General features: G+C 42.5%; 1 protein-coding gene across 6 annotated transcripts in view; it reads right to left on the bottom strand.

Moving 5' to 3' along the window:
- c7h5orf24 (chromosome 7 C5orf24 homolog) overlaps positions 1-19,556 on the bottom strand; it is a 32,874-nt gene extending 13,318 nt beyond the window's left edge. For all 6 annotated transcript variants that reach the window (XR_010018624.1, XR_010018622.1, XR_010018623.1 and 3 more), the window contains exons 1-2: positions 19,202-19,556; positions 2,365-2,404 (exon numbers count right to left, since the gene is read on the bottom strand). Coding sequence is in view for 3 of the 6 variants with exons in the window: in XM_063053295.1 (XP_062909365.1) it covers positions 2,365-2,377 (13 nt within the window). In the remaining 3 variants the exon portion in view is untranslated. The remainder of the gene's footprint in view (positions 1-2,364; positions 2,405-19,201) is intronic.
- Positions 19,557-20,441: the final 885 nt, after the last annotated feature.

Here is a 20,441-nt window from a genome sequence, read left to right as displayed (position 1 = left end):
TTTTGTCCCACAGTTTTCTAATCAAAAAACCAATGTTAAACTGTGACATCATCTATTTCTTCAAAACCTGATTTAGTAGCAAGCCAAATTTGATAAATTTGTGCATCATTCTGGGTGTAAAAACCCTGTCATAAGTCACAGGGCCAGTTATCCAGAAACCTGACCCGAATCCTAATAATTCAGAAAACTGATTTTTTTAATATTTGAAGCACAGTGGACATGATCTTTATCACATGACAACTACTAGAAATAGTCATAGTCATAGTCATACTTTATTGATCCCGGGGGAAATTGGTTTTCGTTACAGTTGCACCATAAATAATAAATAGTAATAGAAATAGTAATAGTAATATTACTACTGGTAAATAGTAATAGTCATAGAAATAATAAATAGTAATAGAATAGTAATAGAAAATAATAATAAATAGTTAAATAGTAATATGTAAATTATGCCAGTAAATTATGAAATAAGTCCAGGACCAGCCTATCGGCTCAGGGTGTCTGACCCTCCGAGGGAGGAGTTGTAAAGTTTGATGGCCATAGGCAGGAATGACATTCTATGACGCTCTGTGCTGCATCTCGGAGGAATGAGTCTCTGGCTGAATGTACTCCTGTGCCCACCCAGTACATTATGTAGTGGATGGGAGACATTGACCAAGATGGCATGCAACTTAGACAGCATCCTCTTTTCAGACATCACCGTCAGAGAGTCCAGTTCCATCCCCACAACATCACTGGCCTTACGAAATATACAGGGAACAACACACATCACTATACATGGCCTTTGTCAATTGAGAGGGAGTGTGGCAAATCGCTTAAGAATTTCTTTCCATCTCAGACTCATACAGCATTGAATCAGGCCATTTTGACCCACGACTGAAAGGCCTATCTACACTAATCCCATTTGTCAACATTAGGCCCACATTCCTCTATACATTTCCCGTCTAAGTACCCGTCCAAATGCCTTAAAAATGTTGTAATTCTATCTCCTCTACCACCTCCTCTGCCAGCTCAATCCATATATTCACCATCCTGAATGGAAAAATTTACCCCTTTAAGTTCCTCCTCTCTCACCATCAAGCTACATCTCTAGTTCCAGACTCTCCCACCCTGCGAGAAAGATTCTATTTATTCCCCTCATAAAATTATAAATCTCTGAAGTCACTCCTCAGTCACATACATTTCAGTGAAAATAAACCCACCCTAGCCATTCTCTCCTGATAACTATATCTGCTTCACAATGACATATGAGCTGGTACGTTAAATTATGGATCCACAACCGACCCAATCTCAGAAAGTAAGTCAAGCAAGATTAAGTCATTACTCCAGCACGTTTCCCAGTCTTGCTGCTTTTCACCTCCATCAAGCTTCCTCGTAGAATGAAGCTCATCTGCAGAACTTGTGGGAAACTATTCAACTTGCATCATTTTCTCTTGTCACAAAGGAGGCAATAACTACACTCTGCTGTCTTTGGCCACATTATTTGCATGCTGTAGTCCCTCAAAACAAATACAGAATTCTGAGCACTATAACGGCAAGTGATTACCATCTGGTCAGAGGAAAAGATTCAAGGATGTTCTCAAAGTGTAAGAATCCTATTGACTTGTGAGAATCTATGGTCCATGACCATTCAAAATGTAAACCTTGGATCCAAGTGTCAGAATCTCCCATAAACTTCCCAAACTAATGCTAGCCTATCAAATACCCCCTTGATAGGCTTGCTGCAGATTCTGCAATGCCCACACTGGTCTTGTAAGCCACCCCTGAACCAACATAACTGGAGAATCAAACTTGACTCAGAGAGTTGCCTGAGGGCTAGCAGGAAGAAAAGGAGAAGAATCATATAACATCAATGCCTTCTGATGGGTGTTGTGATATTCTGAGACTTTGAATGGCACTAAATATATGTTGGTTTACTTTTTAAAACAATGGTGACATCCCGTAAAATTATCTGAATTTGAAATGGTGTAATAGTGTCATTCGCAGTGCATAATTATTACAATGGATTGTGTCTCTTTAAGTGTAAATTCCCTAGGAAGCAGCCAAAGACTTCTTCATCTCAAACAGGAACACCATGACCTGCACAATGCCCCCTCGCTGAACCACTGTGCGGCCGTAAGAAACAGAAGCCTAACGTAGGCAGTGAATAGATGTGTACAAAAATATTACTGATGCACTCTCTTCAGGATGTTACTTTGGTGAAGAGTATATTAAAACATTCATTAGTTTTCCTCCCAATTAATCATACGAACGGTCGCTTCATCATTTCAAACGACTGGAAGACTGAATTCAACATTTCTTCCATGAAGGGGCCAACCATACTGCACTAACACGAATAGTAAAATACTTGAGTGTGTTACTGACCTCTGTAATTCATACCGTCCCTCACACAAGTAGACACCACCTGGAAAATGAAAAGAGAATTGCTGTGAATGATTAATCACAAATAAATAGGAATATCTATGATGTGAATAACATTCACATCTTCTGCATCACTGAAAAAGGGCTTTTTTTTTTACTAAATTATATGTTATTTCAATGATTAAAAAGTTTATACACATTTGAAGACCAAGTTTTTACAAATCATCTTTCAAACAGACCTCAAGACAAATAAATTTAACATTATCATTAGGTAACTTAAGGAGTGAATGTGCTGCAATTACAAAAGCTGGAGTACTTTATGGATGAAGATATAAACAGTGACTCATTCCATCTTAACATACCAACATACAGTACAATTGCTGCACACTTGATATATTTAGAGTAACCATTCATGCTTAATATGGTAATTGCCAGTACTTCTGATTGAATATAAAAAGTGAATAAAAGTTCACTAGAATAAATATTATTCCCTTCTGTCTATCGCCTTCCTTGACCATTTCCAACCATACTCAAGATGGCTGATGTGGAACACTTCGCTATGCCTTTCCTTCCGTCACCATCAATGCAGTCCTCACCCACATCTCTTCCAGTTTGCGCCCGTCTACACTCACTCCATCCACCCACCACCCCACCAGGGATAGGACTCCTCTTGTCCTCACCAACCACAACCAGCACAATTCTCCATGACTTACGCCATCTCCAACAGGATACCATCACCGAGCATACCTTGCCCTACCCCCCCACTTTCCACAGGGATCACTCCCTACGCAACTCCCACTCTCCTTCACCATTCCCCATCCCCTTTTCCCTCTCTCACCTTATTTCCTTACCTGCCCATCACCTCCCTCTGGTCCTCCTCCCTCCTCCCTTTCTTCCATGGCCTTCTATCCTCTCCTATCAGAATCCCCCTTCCCTAGCCCTTTATCTCTTTCATCAATCAATTTCCTAGCTCTTTATTTCACCTCTTCTCCTCTCCCGCTTTCACCTATCACCTACGACCTTGTACGTCTTCCTACCCTCCCCCACCTTCTTACTCTGACTTCCCCTCTTTTTTCTCCGATCCTGATGAAAGTTCTCGGCCCGAGACGTCGACTGTTTACGCTTTTCCACAGATGCTGCCTGGTCTGCTGAGTCCGTCCAAAATGTTATGTGTTTTGCTTCCCTACGTCTCTATTGATTTTGATGTGAAAATATTACCAATGATAGGAAGGTTTCCTGGCTTGTTTCCCCTTGTCGTTTGCAGGGATGGATTTTGTTTCCAGTCAGGACAGAGCCATTATCAAGATTCCTCATATTTATCTAAACACTTTTGCTTAGCTATGCAGTTTACCATTTGTCTTTCTCCACTATAATGCCATGATATATTTTATGATGTCACTGCATTTAAAATAAAAATGAAGCCTACAAACTATGTTTCAGAAGCCCCCACCAGGGGAACCATCATCTCAGCATCCATACTGTGAGCCCCCCTTGGTATATAGTACACATCTATTTTTTCTTGGCGTGTGCCTGCGCGTCTGCGTCTGCATGTGCGTGCGTGCAATGCGTCCGGGATGATGTCTTTTTCATGGCTTTTACAAGGCGCGGAGCGAGAGAGAGAGACTGTGTGGTGAGCCACTCCTCACACAGACATTTTCGCAGTATTTTCCCTTTATCTTACGAGGTCGAGTTGCGATCTCGACACTCAACCCAGCACGGATGGAAAGCGTACTCAGGGGCGGACCCGACTAGTTTCGAACCCGGGAACCTCCGCTCCTGGGTCTGGCGCTGATGTCGTTACACCACCAGCCAGCCTGGTGTATGGTACATTTCAGTAAGTTTACCTCACTGTCTTCTAAACTCTCACAAGAGTTCAGCCAGAACTATTACAAAAATCAGAAGACATTTTGAAGACAAGGAAGGCCATTTGACTTGATTTAAAGCATGCACCCCAAAAAGAGCTTCAGTGTCAGAAATCCCTTGGGTTTTCAATTCACAACTCTTGGTGAAAGTCTAGTTTACAGCAGTGCATTTTGTTTATACGAGTTACAGGATAGAAAGAGGCCCTCGCGCTCATTAAAGCTGTGCTTACATCAACTACCAACTTGCATTGGTCCAACATTAATCTCTTCTTTTTTCTGATCCCCTCTTCAATTGGCTTGCTCATAGAAGGCAGAAGGTGGTAGTACTTTTTCTGCCTGGAGGTTGGTGGCCGCAGGGATCCAGCCGTGCTAGCATTGGAGAGGATCCAGAGGAGGTTCAGAAGAATGATCCCAGGAATAAAAGGGGCATTTGATGGCTCTGGGCCTGTACTCATTAAAGTTTGGAAGAATGGGTGGGGGGGGGGGGGATCTCATTGAAGCCTATCAAATATTGAAAGACCTAAATAGAGTGGATGTGGAGAGGATCACAGTGAGGAAAGTCTAGGACCAGAGGGCACAGCCCCACAAGGACGTCCCTTTAGAACGTAGATGAGGAGGAATTTCTTTAGTCAGAGGGTAGAGTCCAAGTCATTGGAATATAATTAAAATGGTGGTTGATAGGTTCTTAATTACTCAGGGTGTCAAAGGCTATGGAAAGAAGGCAGAAGAATGTGGTTGAGAAGGATAAAAATCAGCCATGACGGAATAGCAGAGCACTGAGTGGGGTCAATGACCTAATTCTCCTCCTGTGTCTTATTGTCATGGGAGAAGGAAGGAGAATGGAGTTGATGGAATGGCAAAGCAGACTTGATGGACCAAGTGGCCAAATTCTGCTCCTATGTCCTATGGTTTGCTCTGGGACAATTGCCCTTTGTGATTTCTATGACGAGGAAATGGAAGGATGGATGAGTAAGCTTACAGATGATACGAAGGGTGGTGGTGCTGTAGGTAAGTGTAGAAGGTAACAATGGAACATCGATAGGATGCAGAGCTGGGCTGAGAAGTGGCAGATGGAGAAGTGTGAAGTTATGCACATTGGAAGATCGAACTTAATGGCAAAGGTACAAGGTTAATGGCAGGATTCTTAGCAACGTGGAGGAACAGAGATCTCTTGGGATCCGTCCATAGATCTGGCAAAGTTCTCGAGCAAACAATAGGGTTGTTAAGGTGGTGTATGGTGTGTTGGTCGTCATTAGTTGAATTCAAGAGCAATGAGGCTCTTTTATTGAGCTGTAGCAGCTCTATAAAACTCTGGTTGGACCACTTGGAATATTGTATCCAGTTCTGGTTGCCTCATTATAGGTAGGATATGGAAGCATTAGAGAAGGTGCAAAGATTTACCAGGTGCTGCCTGGATTAGACAGCGTGTCTTATGATGAAAGAATGAGTGGACTGGGGCCTTCTGGGGCAAAGGAGGATGTAGGAGGGAAAGGTCAGATTGATCTTGGAGCAGGTTAAAAGGTCGGCACGTCATCGTAGGCCAAACAGCCTGCACTGTGTTGTATTGTCATGTGTTCCAACTCCAAACATATCCCCCCCACCACCAGATAGCACCACTCACCGATACAATAGTGACAATTTACAGTGACCAACTTGCATGTTTTTGAGTTTTTGAGATGTTGGAGGAAATCCATTCATTCACAGGGAGAATGTGCAAGTTCCACACGGAACAGGCCGAGGACGGGACTGAACCAGATTTCCTGGTCTTTGACAGAGTGACTCCACTAGGTGCACCTCCAATAAATGGATCAACTCTCGATAACAAATAATTTTCTTCCTTGGTTCTAATTTTACCCATTACTATTTTAATCCATGACAGGTGTTTTGAATTATATTTTGGATTTGTAATGTGCTTTTTATTCATATCTGTTTAGTTATCTCCATTCCAGGTAGAACCCCAAATCTTTCCAGTTTATTCCCCAAGTCCTTCAATATATTAGGATTGAAAAGTATTACATTTTGCGATGATTTCAGTATTGACATGGATAAAAAACAGGCAGGAAGATGGGACCAAACATGATTTAATGACATACTTCTGTGTCGTTATAAGTATTGGACTGTATCAGATTGATTGTGAGAATGTGGCAAGTGCACTTGCGGCCGATCGGACTCTCCCTTTCTGCACAGGCTTTCAAGCATGCATATCTCCATCCTGGCAGGCCCCAGTTCACAGCTCCCACACTGCAAGTTGCCCAGCATGTATGGTGACTAACTTGAATCAGTACAAAAGAACATAAGAAATAGGAGCAGGAGTAGGCCATCTGGCCCGTTGATCCCGCTCCGCCATTCAATAAGATCATGGCTGATCTGACCATGCACTCATCTCCACCTGCCTGCCTTTTCCCCCCGTGACCCTTAATTCCCCTACTATGCAAAAATTTATCCAACTTTACTGAGGTAGCTTCCACTGCTTCATCGGAGAGAGAATTCCGCAGATTCACCACTCTCTGGGAAAAGCAGTTCCTCTTCATCTCTGTCCTAAATTTACTCCCCATAATCTTGAGGCAATGTCCCCTAGTTCTAGTCTCACCTACCAGTGGAAACAACTTGCTTTTCATAATTTTATATGTTTCTGTAAGACCTCCTCTCATCCTTCTGAATTCCAGCAAGTCCAATCATAGGCGACTCAATCTCTCCTCACAGTCTAATCCCCTTGTCTCTAGAATCAACTTGGTGAACCTCCTCTGCACTGCCTCCTAAGGCAGTATATCCTTCCTCAAGTAAGCAGACCAGAACTGCATGCAGTACTCCAGGTGCAGCCTCCCCAGTTGCAGCATAATCTCCCTGCTCTTAAATTTAATCCCTCTAGCAATGAAGGCCAACATCCCATTTGCCTGCTACACCTGCAAACCAACCTTTTGCGATTCATGCACAAGCTCTCCCAAGTCCTTCTGCCCAGCAGCATGCTGCAATTTTTACCATTTAAATAATAATCTGCTCTTCCATTTTCCCTTCCAAAGTGGATAACCTCACATTTACCAACATTGTACTCCACCTGCCAGATGCTTGTCCCTCACTTAACCTATCTATATCTCTGCAGACTCTCCATACCTTCTGCACAATTTGCTTTTCCACTCAATTTAGTATCCAGTAAACTTAGATACACTACGCTTGGTCCCCTCTTCCAGATCGTTAATGTGTATCGTGAACAGTTGTGGGCCCAGCACCGACCCCTGCAGCACACCGCACACCTCTGATTGCCAACCAGAGTAACACCGATGTATCCCAACTCTCTGCTTTCCATTAGTTAACCAATCCTCTATCCATCCTAATACATTACCCCCAATTCTCGGCATCCTTATCTTATGGATGTCTTTTATGTGGCACCTTATTGAATGTTTTCTGGAAATCCCAGTAAATAAAGTCCATCTGTTCCCCTCTATCCACTGCACTTGTTATATCCTGAAAGAACTCTAGTAAGTTTATCATATAAGACCTGCCTTTGCTAAGTCCATGCTGCCTCTGCCTGATGGATCCATTTCTTTCCAGATGCCTCCCCATTTCTTCTTTAATGACAGCTTCAAGCATTTTCCCAACTACAGATGTTAAACCAACCGGCCTATAGTTACCTGCCTTTTGCCTGCGGGACTCAGTAAAAACATTTAATCCTACTGCTGTTATTGTTGTTGCACCATGCATATCCAACAGGTAAGATTGTCCCCTGTGCAGAATTAATATCAAGATCACTTTATCAATTTATTATCTGGAAATAGGCCATTAATTAAAATAAGCAAGCAAATAGTTAGGGAGGATATAATAAACATCTTGCAAAAATAAAACTCATTAGAATTGGGGATATAGTGCAGGTTTGATCAGGGCAGAATAAAAGAAACATATGGCAGGTAGAGGGAATTGTTATCAAACGACCCACCCAGGGCCGACAGGGGAAGATTTAAAGTAATTAGAAGGGTGAAAAGGGGCCATTAAATGACCTTGCAAGAAGGATTAAGGAAAATTCTAAAACCTTTACTAAGTCTATTAGAAGCAAGAGCATACTAAGGAGGGTGCAAGTCTCCTCATGAGGTAGAGGGGTAATCTACGCCTAGAGCCAAAGGATCTGACCAACATCCTACACGGATGGTTTTCATCGGTATTCACCATGGAGAACGTAAAGGCTGGAGAGTTAATGGATAGGCTTATTTTCTGGAGTAAGCATGTATTAAGCAGGAGTGCCAGAAACAGGAACAAATTAGGCTGCATAAATTCTTGGGACCGCACAAAGTTTCTCTCAGGATGCTGACAGAAGCAAGGAAGGAGATTGCTAGGGGTCAGACAGATGTTTTGTTCTTTCTTAGCTATGGTCAAGGCACCAGAAGCTTGGAGAATAGCTAATGTTGCCCTCTTGTTCAAAATGGACAATAGGAGAACCCTTATATCAGTGGTAAGGAAGTTGCTAGAGAGCATTCTGAGGGACAGGATTGATGTTCACTTGGAAAAACAGTGACTGATTTGGAGGAATTAACATGTCTTTGCACAGGAGAGATTATGACCCAAAAATCCAACAGTGTTTTCAGGAGGACTGCAGGCAGCAATGTAGTAGATGTTATCTATATGGTCTTTAGCAAGGCTTTTGATGTGCAAGGTTGGCTGGTCCAGAGGTTCAGGTTACAAGGGATCCCAAGCATGTCACTGGACTAGATTCAAAATTGGCTTGAAGAACGGAGGCAGAGGGTAGAAATAGATGGGTGCTGATGTGACTGGAAATCCGTAATGTGTTATACCCCAGGGACTGGCGAATGTCGTAAACAACTCGAACAAAGATGTAAGGGGCGTGATTAGTAAGTTTGCAGATGACACACTAATTGGTGCAGTTGCAGGCAACAGGGAGGTTGCTTAAAGATACAGCAGGCATAGATCAGCTGGAAAGTTGGGCGGAGCAGCAGCACATCAGGTTTAATCCAGACAAGTGCTAAATAGTGAACTTCATGAGGGTAAGTCCTGCTAGGACAGACAAAGCAAAGTGTACGGACTTTAGAAGTGCTGATCTACAGATAGACTTGGGGCTGCAAGTCTATTGCTCCCTGAAAGTGGTGACACAGGTGGATAGAGTGGTAATAAAATCATTTGATATTCTTGCCTTCACAGGCTGAAGCCCTGACAGAAGCTGGGATGCACTCTAAGTATTGTTCACAGTTCTGATCAGCACACTACAGAAAGGATGTGGTCGTGATGGAGGGTGTGCTGGAGAGGTTCACCAGCACGCTGCCTGGAACGGAAGGCTGTAGTTAAAAGGAGAGATTGGAGAGACTGGGTTTACTCTCACTGAAACAGAGGAGGCCAAGCAGTGACCTTATAAATGTTGACACAATTAGAAGGGGTATAGACAGGGTAAATAGTTACAGCGTTTTTCCCTAGGGTAGTGGAGGGTAAATCTACAGCATGTAGGTTTAACATGAGAGGGGAAAGATTTGAAGAGGACCCGAGAAGCACGACTTCTGGCCCACAAGGGATGAAGAATATAGGGAATGAGCAGCCAAAGGAGATGGTAGACAGAGACAAAGCTAACATTTAAAAGATCATAGATAGGAGAAGTTTAAAGGTACAGTATACGGGCCGTGGAATTGGCTTAGATCGGCATCTTGCACGCATGGGCAGACCAGACAAAAGGAACTGGGTTTGTGCTGTACAACTCTATGAATCTAAAATAAACCTTGGAAAATGCACAGGTGTAACAAGAAAGAACTTTCTTTAACATGAGCATTTTAACAGTCCATTATATTCTGAAACAGTTAAAATACACATACATGAGTTAGGTCCAGAAAAACGGCTGATGTTCACTTATGGCTTAGCAGACCATTTAAAACCTGACTTGGGCTTCATCCACAAAAGCATAAAACTTTCTGTCTATTTTTCAGTGGAATTAGTTTGTAAACAGCTGGCTTTCAAGTCACCTTCGGTAATTTCCTGATTCTCCTGGAGGAGGCAGCAACATTGTGGAGGAGTGCTGAAATGCAAACACTACGTTAATCCGTAAATGCCTGGAAATCCCAAAGTTGCTGTAACTTTCATGAAGTGAAAGCAGTAAACATCACACCCATTTCAACCACAAAATGGAGGCAAGCAGCTCTTAAAAACTGGGCAAATGCTTTAATAGGAAAATATAAACAAGCAACCAGCTCGCTAAAAGCTAGTTCTTCCCAGATATGCGAAGTATCTAAGCTGTGGCATTTTCCACAGTACTAACACAATCTCTCTGAACAGGAAAAGGTGAAATTCTTATCCCAGACATTTTGTAGAATTTATTGGATTATATGCAAGATTAAAGACCCCCCCAAAAAAGTGATAAGGCAAGATGTTGGTGAGGCTTAATTTGGAGTATTGTGCCCACTTCTGATCAACTACCTACAGGAAAGTTACCAATAAGATTGAAAGAGTGCATAGAAAATTTACAAGCATGTTGCCAGCTCTTACAGACCAGAATTCTACAGAAGGGTAGAGAAGGATAAGACTTTATTCCTTAGAGTGTAGGAGAATGAGGGGAGATTTGATAGAGGTATACAAATTTATGAGGGGCATAGATAGGATAAATGCTGGCAGGCTTTTCCACGGAGGTTGGGTGCAACTAGAGGTAGAGGTTATGGTGTAAGGTGACATGTGAACTGTTTAAAGGGAACAGGGAGTGGTGAGAGTGTGGAATGAACTGTCAGTGGAAGCGATGGATGTGGGTTCAATTTCAACATTTAAGAGAAAATTTAGATAGGCACATGGGAGGAAGGGGTATGGAGGGCTACAGTCTGGGTTCAGGTTAATGGGACTCGGCAGATTAATAGATTCAGCATGAACTAGATGGGCCAAACAGCCTGTTTCTGCACTGTGGTATTCTATGATACAATGGTGCGTTCCTCCAGTACTTTGCTCCATCCATTTTATGAACAGCTCAAAATATTCAAAGTAAATTTATTATCAAAGTACATATATGACACCATGTACTACCCTGAGAAAATCATTTTGCTTGCAGGCATTCACAGTAGATACAAAGAAGCACAATAGAATCAACGAAAAACTACGAAGACAGACAAACGTCCAATGTGCACAAGACAACAAATTATGCAAGTACAAAAAGAAAAACAAAATAATAATAAAAAATAAATAAGTAATAAATAATATTGAGAACAAGAGTTGTAGACTCCTTAAATGTGAATCTATAGATAGTGGAGTCAGTTCAGTTTTGGGGGTGAGTGAAGTTACCCACTCTGGTTCAGGACCCTATGGTTGAGGGGTAATAACTGTTGACTAAATAAATATAATTTTGCACAAAGTGCAGCACCGCAGCATAAACCCTTCCTGATTTCCTGATGCATTTCCTCAATGCATGCAATTTCAACATGGAAAAGTCCAACAACAATGTACAGTCATAATTTCTGATTTAGTTGAGTTAATTCAAGTAGATTTTTTATTTTAAAATTATAATCTTTAAAAAACAGTTGTTTATTTGAACACTTACAAATATTTGTAAGACATCCATTCTCTTCCAGTTTATTTGGGAGGTGCAATCTACCTGGCCCTCAAAAGACTTAAATCAGATATTTACAAACAGAAGACTCTGCACCAACTAGGTGGAAGCCAGCAAGTGGATATTCCTGCCTGGACATCAACTTAAATGAAGATCCGATTCCAGAGGCACGTAACCTGAGAGCAGCAGCAGAAAGTGCCTTAGAGTGAATTAGAGACTTGGAAACATGCTTCAAATTTACTTAAATCTCTCAGGCTAAACTGCATATTCTAGGGAATCATCTTGGGGATGATTTGTTTTGATACAAACTTTGTGCTGCCAGTTTGTTTGCTTGATGGCTGTGTGCAGCCAATTATAACCACCTACTTATTAGTTTACCACATCAACAGTAGGCATGAGTAGATACTGCCATTTAACACCACCCCGCACTGCTTAAAGTGAATTTGCAGCTCTTAGAGACAGATAGCGACTTCAGCAGTTGGTGGAACCAGTCACGGAACAGGGTTTCACATAGAAAAAGCTGCAACAATAACAAGGAAACGAGCTCCACCATTGCGCTGGAGGTCTTAGTGGAGAGAGAGTGAGAGAGCGAAAGATCATCTGTCCTTGGCAAAGAGGCAATCCACTAGTTAGGAGCTGTTGTTTCGAGACACAGCAGACCACATGAGAGACAAAATCCCTTGAGGATCTGGATGAAATGCATCAGAAAGTTCAAAGACCCCAAATGTTTATCTGTTAGTCACTGCCAAATATGGTTAGTTGGCCCTGCTAAGTGATAGAATCTGTGTAGGAAAGGGGAGGGATGGGAGATAGCTGTTGGAAATTGAGGGAGAATGAAGTGGGGTAAGTGGTGCTTGATGGTCGGTGCAGAGTTGGTGGACCGGTTTCCTGGCTATACGACCATGTCTGTGTTCCACCATGAGACCTTCCGTTGGCTGGGGATCCACCATGGATTTGACACTCCAGATGACTCTGTGATATGCAGTACGATCTGGGGAGCAAGCTGTGGTCCATGTAGCAGGCTCCCCTTCTCCAACACAAAATACTCTGCAGATGCTGGGATCAAAGCAACACGCACAACACGCTGGAGTAACTCAGCAGGTCGGGCAGCATCCGTGGAAACAAACAGTCAACGTTTCAGGCCGAGACCCTTCGTCAGGCCTGAAGGGGGAGGGGGCAGGGGGCCCTATAAAGAAGGTGCGGGGAGGGTGGGAAGGAGAAGGCTGGTAGGTACCAGGCAAAAAACCAGTAAGGGGAAAGATCAAGGGGTGGGGGAGGGGATAGGAAGGAAAGGTGAAGAAGGAATAGGGGAAAACACAATGGGTAGTAGAAGGAGGTGGAACCATGAGGGAGGTGATAGGCAGCTGGAGGAGGGGGCAGAGTGAAACTGGGATGGGGGAAAGGGAGGAGCAGAGAATTACCAGAAGTTGGAGAATTCAATTTTCATGCCAAGGGGCTGGAGACTACCCAGACAGTATATGAGGTGTTGCTCCTCCAACATGAGTTTGGCCTCATCATGGTAGTAGAAGAGGCCACGTATGGGAATGTGAAGCAGAGTTGAAGTGGGTGGCAACCAGGAGATCCTGTTTGTTGTGGCGGTCTGAGGTGCTCGACGAAGCGGTCCCCCAGTCTGCGTCGGGTCTCACCGATGTAGAGGAGGCCGCACCGGGAGTACCGGATACAATAGATGACCCCAACAGACTCACAAGTGAAGTGTTGCCTCACCTGGAAGGACTGTTTGGGGCCCTGAATGGTGGTGAGAGAGGAGGTGTAGGGACAGGTGTAGCACTTGTGCTTGCAGGGATGTGCCAGGCGGGAGATCCGTGGGGAGGGACATGTGGACCAGGGAATCACGGAGGGAACGATCCCTGCGGAAAGCAGAGAGGGGAAGAGAGGGCAAGGTGTGCTAAGTGGGGGGGTCCTGTTGAAGGTGGCGGAAGTTGCAGAGGATAATGTGCTGGATCCGGAGGCTGGTGGGGTGGTAGGTGAGGACAAGGGGAACTCGGTCCCTGTTGTGGTGACGGGAGGATGGGGTGAGGGCTGAAGTGCAGGAAATGGAGGAGATGCGGGTGAGGGCATCATTGATGACAGCAGAAGGGAAACCATGATCCTTAAAAAAAGAATAAATTAGATTAGATTATGAGGACACGCAGTCCTCTTTTATTGTCATTTAGTAATGCATGCATGAAGAAATGATACAATTTGTTCTTCCAGAATGTTATCACAGAAACACAAGACAAACCAAGACTAAAAAAACTGACAAAAACCACATAATTATAACATATAGTTACAACGATGCAAAGCAATACCATAATTTGATGAAGAACAGACCATGGGCACGGTAAAAAAAAAGTCTCAAACTCTCTCGAAAGTCCCAGCATCTCACGCAGACGGTTGAAGGGAAAAACGTTCCCTGCCATGAACCTCCAGCGCCACAAACTTGCTGATGCAGCTCCCTGGAAGCACCCCGACCACAGTCTGACTCTGAGTCCGTCTGAAAACTTCGAGCCTCCGACCAGCCCTCCAGCACCGAGCACCGAGCACCATCTCTGCCGAGCGCTTCGGCCCCGGCAACAGGCAATAGGCAAGGCAGAGGATTTGGGGCCTTCCCCTCCGGAGATTCTCGATCACACAGTAGCAGTGACAGCGAAGCAGGAATTTCAGAAGTTTCTCCAGATGTTCCTCCGTGCTTCTCATGTCTGTCTCCATCAAATCAGGATTGTGCACAGCCCCTATTTAACAAATACGATATCATTTCAGAGCGGCCGCGCACACTGCGTCGCGCCGCCGTCTTCTGTCCCCAGCAGAGAAGAAGTGAGTGGCCTTGTATCCAATCAAAAGAGGACATTTGAGATGTCCTGGAACGGAAAGCCTCATCCTGGGAGCAAATGCAGCAGAGACGGAGGAACTGGGAATAAGGAATAGCATTTTTGCATGTGGCAGAGTGGGAAGAGATATAGTCGAGGTAGTTATGAGAGTCAGTGGGCTTATAGAAGATGTCAGTGGACAGGCCGTCTCCAGAGATGGAGACCGAGAGATCGAGAAAGGGGAGAGAAGTGTTATGCAGTTGAGGAATCCAAAGGAATAGCAACTGCATACCACCAACTACTCAAAAACCTTTGAATGCACACATCCCCGTCATTCAGTACCTCGCTCAGGACTTGTCCCTGACTTTCACACACTCCACTGCAACCACAAGTTTAGTGGTGCTGTAAGTTTCCCACATTTATCTCACACCCTGCAGACATTGCCAGGGATATCTAGGACATTCCCTAAACACACTCTGCAAGAACTACTACCTGACCCCTTCCTTCTTACAGGCTTTGAGGTGGAACACTATCAGAGCAGTGGCAGTGGGAGGGAAGAGCTGTACCACCTTTGCTCAACAGACGGCAATATGCCCACAGCCTCCACTCAACATAATCCTCCTCGATATCTGTATTTCAAAAAGCTAAAACCACAATCAGGTGATTAAAGGAGGATGAGAAGACACTGTAACTTGATTTGATAATCCCAGGCACCACCTCAGTCCAAGGAATTCAGTGATTGGTTTACACATCAGGAGACTCCAGAAGTGTAGGTGAGAGCCTAGGTTGTGTCAATGACAACTCTGGGTATCACTTCACCAGATAACAGTATTACTCCAGGTTCTGCCGCGGGGACATCAGACATGGTGTTAAAGCAGAACTCGTTTACTATGTCAAGGAATATAGAAGACTCCAGCAGTAACTCTGCTCACGGCTTTGCACCCATTTGGAATTCTTTTTTTCCCAGCACAGAAATATGGCCGACTCCATTCCCACAGTTCAGAAGCAGGTCATCACGGCCAATGTCTTCTCTTCCAAGTAGAAACCAATATGTGCCTGAGAACAGCAGTAAATCAGCTTCCTGCAACGCAAGCCGAGATCACCGCCAACATGTTACTGTCTATTAGCATGCAAAAAGTCTTGCAAGATGTCGCAGAAAAAATAACATGATGTTTTACAACCTATTACTAAAATTGCTGTTACCCTGTCCCGTGGGGGAGGGAGCAGCTGTAGCTTATGAGTGATGTCACCGCTGCTCCTCACCAATGACCTTGCTGGAACCTGACAGCCACCAGACGCTCTACAACTGCTGCAGGAGAAAGCCAAGTCTTCTTAGTCTAGACTCTAGAACTACACGAGATTGGATACAAGGCCATTCACTTCTTCTTTGCTGATAACTGGCACTGCATTGGAACACCAGGTTAAAGGAAGGCCAGCAAAAGATGAACACGAGGAGGAGGCCTAATTAACATTTTTATAGACACACAAAATTCAGTTTGGCATATCTATTGACTTTGTCAGGAATATGTGCATGCAGCAGTCTACCACAATTCTAACTTTTTTTCTCTAGTCCACTGTTGAGTGCAGTCCTATGTGTACATCAAAGTTAATTTGTTTATTAAAATACTCACATTCTCTTTATTTATTTAGAGATATGGTGTAATATAATTAGATTTCCGAGAATTATTAACTCCCACTACATCTAAGCAATTGGCCTTGAATCATCTACTAATTCCAAGTTATTGGCATGCGATTACAGTCATCGGTGACTACTAGGCAGCCCTCAGCTATTATTAGTTTGCTCTGGGAGCCACTGTGGGGTTTGGCTTTAGTAAGTAAAATATTTATAAATCCAGTTAATGGAAGTGGGATAACAAAACAAGAACTGCTCTTGTATTGCAATCTGAATATTGGAGTTGGTCAACAGGATCATCAGGCATAAGGTAGGTTCTTAAAGTAAAATAAAAGTAGTGCTTTCCTTAAAGAGGAATGATGCATTTACAGCTTCATCTTATTGTAAAGCGTCTATCTAGCTATGTACTATAATACTTACAAAATCAGTTAAACAGCGTTGAGCGAAGACATTGATAGCAGATGAGGCAAGGACAAAGAAGGTCAATGCTTAGGTGACAGAAGAGCAATGAGACAGGATCGAAAGTTCACAGTGGGGCAAAATATCATGTTGGGGTGAAATATGATGTTGGGGTGAAATATGTTGGGGTAACGAAACGTCAGGCTTTCCCCTTGTTCTGCTAGATCTGGATACTCGTCCTAAAAAAGTTTTGATTCTGAGACAATGACAGCTTTGGGAAAGGGGAAAATCCCTTTGCTTAACACTTAACTCCATGGATTCCCATTTAAAACCTCAATTACAGAGAACTGTTACTGTTAGCCACGAATTGCACCGCCAACATTCTAAGCAGACCACAAATTTCAGCCTGCATAAAAACTGTTTACTACATGTAACCATTTTATCATCTATCTTTCAAGTGCAGAAAATGAATACATCCTTTTATTGACCAAAAATAACATTATGGAGACTTATGTAGTCTGGATTGATTTCTTTGAGTATAAATGTATAGAATGAGCACTGATATTAACCTTGTTAATACATTGGTTTATTAACTGTTATATGTCTTCGAGTTTTTTTTGATTCTGGAAGTTTCATAACAAATCTCACTTCAGTGCAATTCGACCATAAATAGAAAAGATGGTTGGAAGACTGCTGAAGGTGTGTCCATTCTAAAGATTCAGTCCTCTGTATCTCCCTTAGCACCATCTAGTGTTGGAAGACTGTAATTTTATTTGACTGACTCCAAAGATGGAGATTGTGGTAGGCCATTTTAATTCATTCACTGTGTCCCACCTCTGTTGGAGACATTGTACCTTCCCCGGGAAAACAAAATCAGCCTCGTCAACTCCTACTGCTTCAGAAATGTTGCAAGACTACAAGCCAACTTTATTAGAGCATAATAGAGCAGCTCTCTCAAAGCGAATATTTAAGTTGGATGTCCATGCTTATGCCTTTTCAAGGTGTTGCTTCATTTCCGCAAGTACCCCACTTCAATGCAAAAATCTTGTGTACCTGCCTGCAAGTATATTGCACCCAGGTGCATCTTTCAGTGTGCTCCCTGTGGGAATCCTTCGATTTCTGGGTTAAACAGGATTTGTTCTAAACCTTAACAAAAACAGGTATCCAGCTGAGCCCAATATTCTGATGTTCAGATGGTTTGCAACACACTTTATCCTCCAAGAGCACAGGCTAATTGTAACAATCTTAGCACTAAACAGCCAAGTCAGAATCTGACATAAATTTTATCCAAGACAGCATCATTATTATTATTCCTACTCTCTGCTCTGCAGCATTGGAGTTGATGGAAAATGCATGAATTGTAAGAAATCCATAACTTGTTTCTTAACCCTAAATATAATTCCCCAAACTCTTTCCATATCCCACCCAAGATCAAGTTTTTGAGATTCCAGTATCATGTCTTTCCATGTGCATAACTATTACACATAAAATATAAAAGACAATAAATCTACCCATTTAAAATGCATCTTCTAAGAATTAAGTTAAGTTACACTTAACTTCAGTTCCAAGTAAAGTGTATCATCCATTGTCCCTATACGTGACGCAGTTGAGGTCCATTGTTCATATATGGGCAGTAATAAGCAACAGTAGAGCTAAAGGCCATTCTGTGTGAGAGTCAGCTGTACTAGTCTATTAGTAGACACTGTACCCAACAGCAAAGCTATGGGCACTTTTCACATTTATCATATATATTTTGACACTTTGTCAGAATGAGTTCAATCTTAATTAAGTTTTCAAAAATAAATCTTCAAGGTCATAGATATTATCATGACTTACAAATTTATTGAAAGACAAATTAACCCTTAAAGTTCACATAATGAACAAACGTAAGTTTAGATTACGCACTTGCCCCCTTACACATTATGAATTTCCACAACTGGGTGAGCTTGCATGCAAAGATATATTGATAAACATTGTATTGTGGGAAGAATATCCTTTTTTTCCAGAAGGGAAGGGGAGGATGCAAACTCTATGTTTAAAAAATGCAAGAATAAATAGCACCATGGCACTTGAAATATTATTTATAAAATTAATCGGTTTTGCAGATGATGTAACTAAACTAGAATTGAAAACAAGCCTCCAATATACAAAAAATGCATCTTTATTATTTATAATGCAAGTATTCAACAGGGGCAAGTTACCTCAATTCAATTGAAACATTGTACAAATTAACAGCAAAATAATTCATTTTTATAGAAATAAAGTTTATATTCTCTCGCCCCTTGATTATTCCAAGTCAATTATTTCCTGCAATGTTGAGATGGGAAACACACAAAAAAAATGGAAATGCAAAAGAACTATATATGAGGTTATATTCCAAATCCTATCCGCAACAACCACCTGAGGGAATTACCTACACGAATCCTTTTTCCTGTCCGTTATATTAAAAAAAAGACGCTCTTGAACATCACTCACAAAAGAATATGATCATATTTTTATAACCGCTTTTTAATCTCATAATAAATGCTAAAATCTTTATTAAAGAACTCCACGTAATCTGCACAATACCGACGCGTGCGATCTCGTTCTTTTATTCCAGTCTGTGTATACAAAATAATGATCTTACCCGACAATAGACCGCAGCGGCGACCCGGCTGTTACATCCAGTTCCTGGTGCTAGCTGGCCTGGAGAGGTTTTCCACGGGAAAGCACTACAAGGGTTAAAAGCTAAAGCCGAGTAAGAAGAACATGGCACAGCTCATCTTGCCATTCCCGCTCTGGGCTTTTCTTTTAACCAATTTTCTCAAACCTCCAGGGCTCGAACAATTCAGATCGAGACAGAACACGCACACAAAACACCCTTTAAAAAACTCTTCACCGGAGGCAGCGCAGTGGTGCAGAAAGGCAGGTCCCGGTTGGCGCTTGGTTCTGCTCCTCTCTGCCGATCACAAACGCAGCGATCCCTTTGCAACCTTTATCAAAGCAACGAAAGTCACAACACGGAAATACGTGCGGCGCAAGCGCACTTCCGCCCGGGAATAAAGGACCAGTAGAGCAAATAAACAATTAATTTTTAATGTACCGTATTCATTGGCTGCACTTCTGTCTCTAAAGACCAGCCCTTCCTGCAAATGCATGAAATGCAGCTTTCATTCATTATTCCAACAACCATTTTAATCTCACCAATATTTAAACATTTTAAAAATTGCTAGTATTTATGCATGCATTTCGCCACTAATACAGTTGCTGGTTTTTAATTTTCCACTCTGTGTACAAATTTTTCGCACAAAGGCCAACAAAAAAACGTCCAAATTAGACTTTAAACACTGCAGCTTAAAATGTTTGTCCTCGGTGTGAATTGTGCGTAAAAATATTTATGACTTACAAGCTAATACAACTAATCTTGCGGAAAGAGAAGGGTTTACAATAATTGCATCCTGGACGCGCCCATCCCCGCTGTACAAGGACAAACATTTTTAACGTAGATTTTTGTGTCCTTGGTTACCTTGGTGTGATATTTGGACAATGCCATTTTTTTCAAATGTTTCCACAGTCAAGGAAAGCACAAATAGATTCATGATATGAAGTATGTTGTCCTCCAGGAAATCTTACTGATACACTGCAACTTCACGTATTCTCGGTAAAAACTAAGGTAATGTTTACAGGCAAGCTTGAACCTCCTAAGAACGAAGAGAGAGGCCCTGCTGTGAGTGGGATACTCTGCAGTGCCGCCCAATTATTGTTATATTTGACATGAATCGCTCGAGATCAAGCTTTCTTTATTTACAGCGCAGAAAAGGATAAGCCATCAGCTGAACAGCAGCAAAGTTTTATTCACTACTAATTTAACCTGTGGAGACTGTGGA

This window comes from Mobula hypostoma, chromosome 7 (assembly GCF_963921235.1).
Source record: "Mobula hypostoma chromosome 7, sMobHyp1.1, whole genome shotgun sequence".
Classification (NCBI taxonomy): domain Eukaryota; kingdom Metazoa; phylum Chordata; class Chondrichthyes; order Myliobatiformes; family Myliobatidae; genus Mobula; species Mobula hypostoma.
Note: the sequence above shows the minus strand (reverse complement) of the source record. Positions and strands in the feature narration are given on the sequence as shown.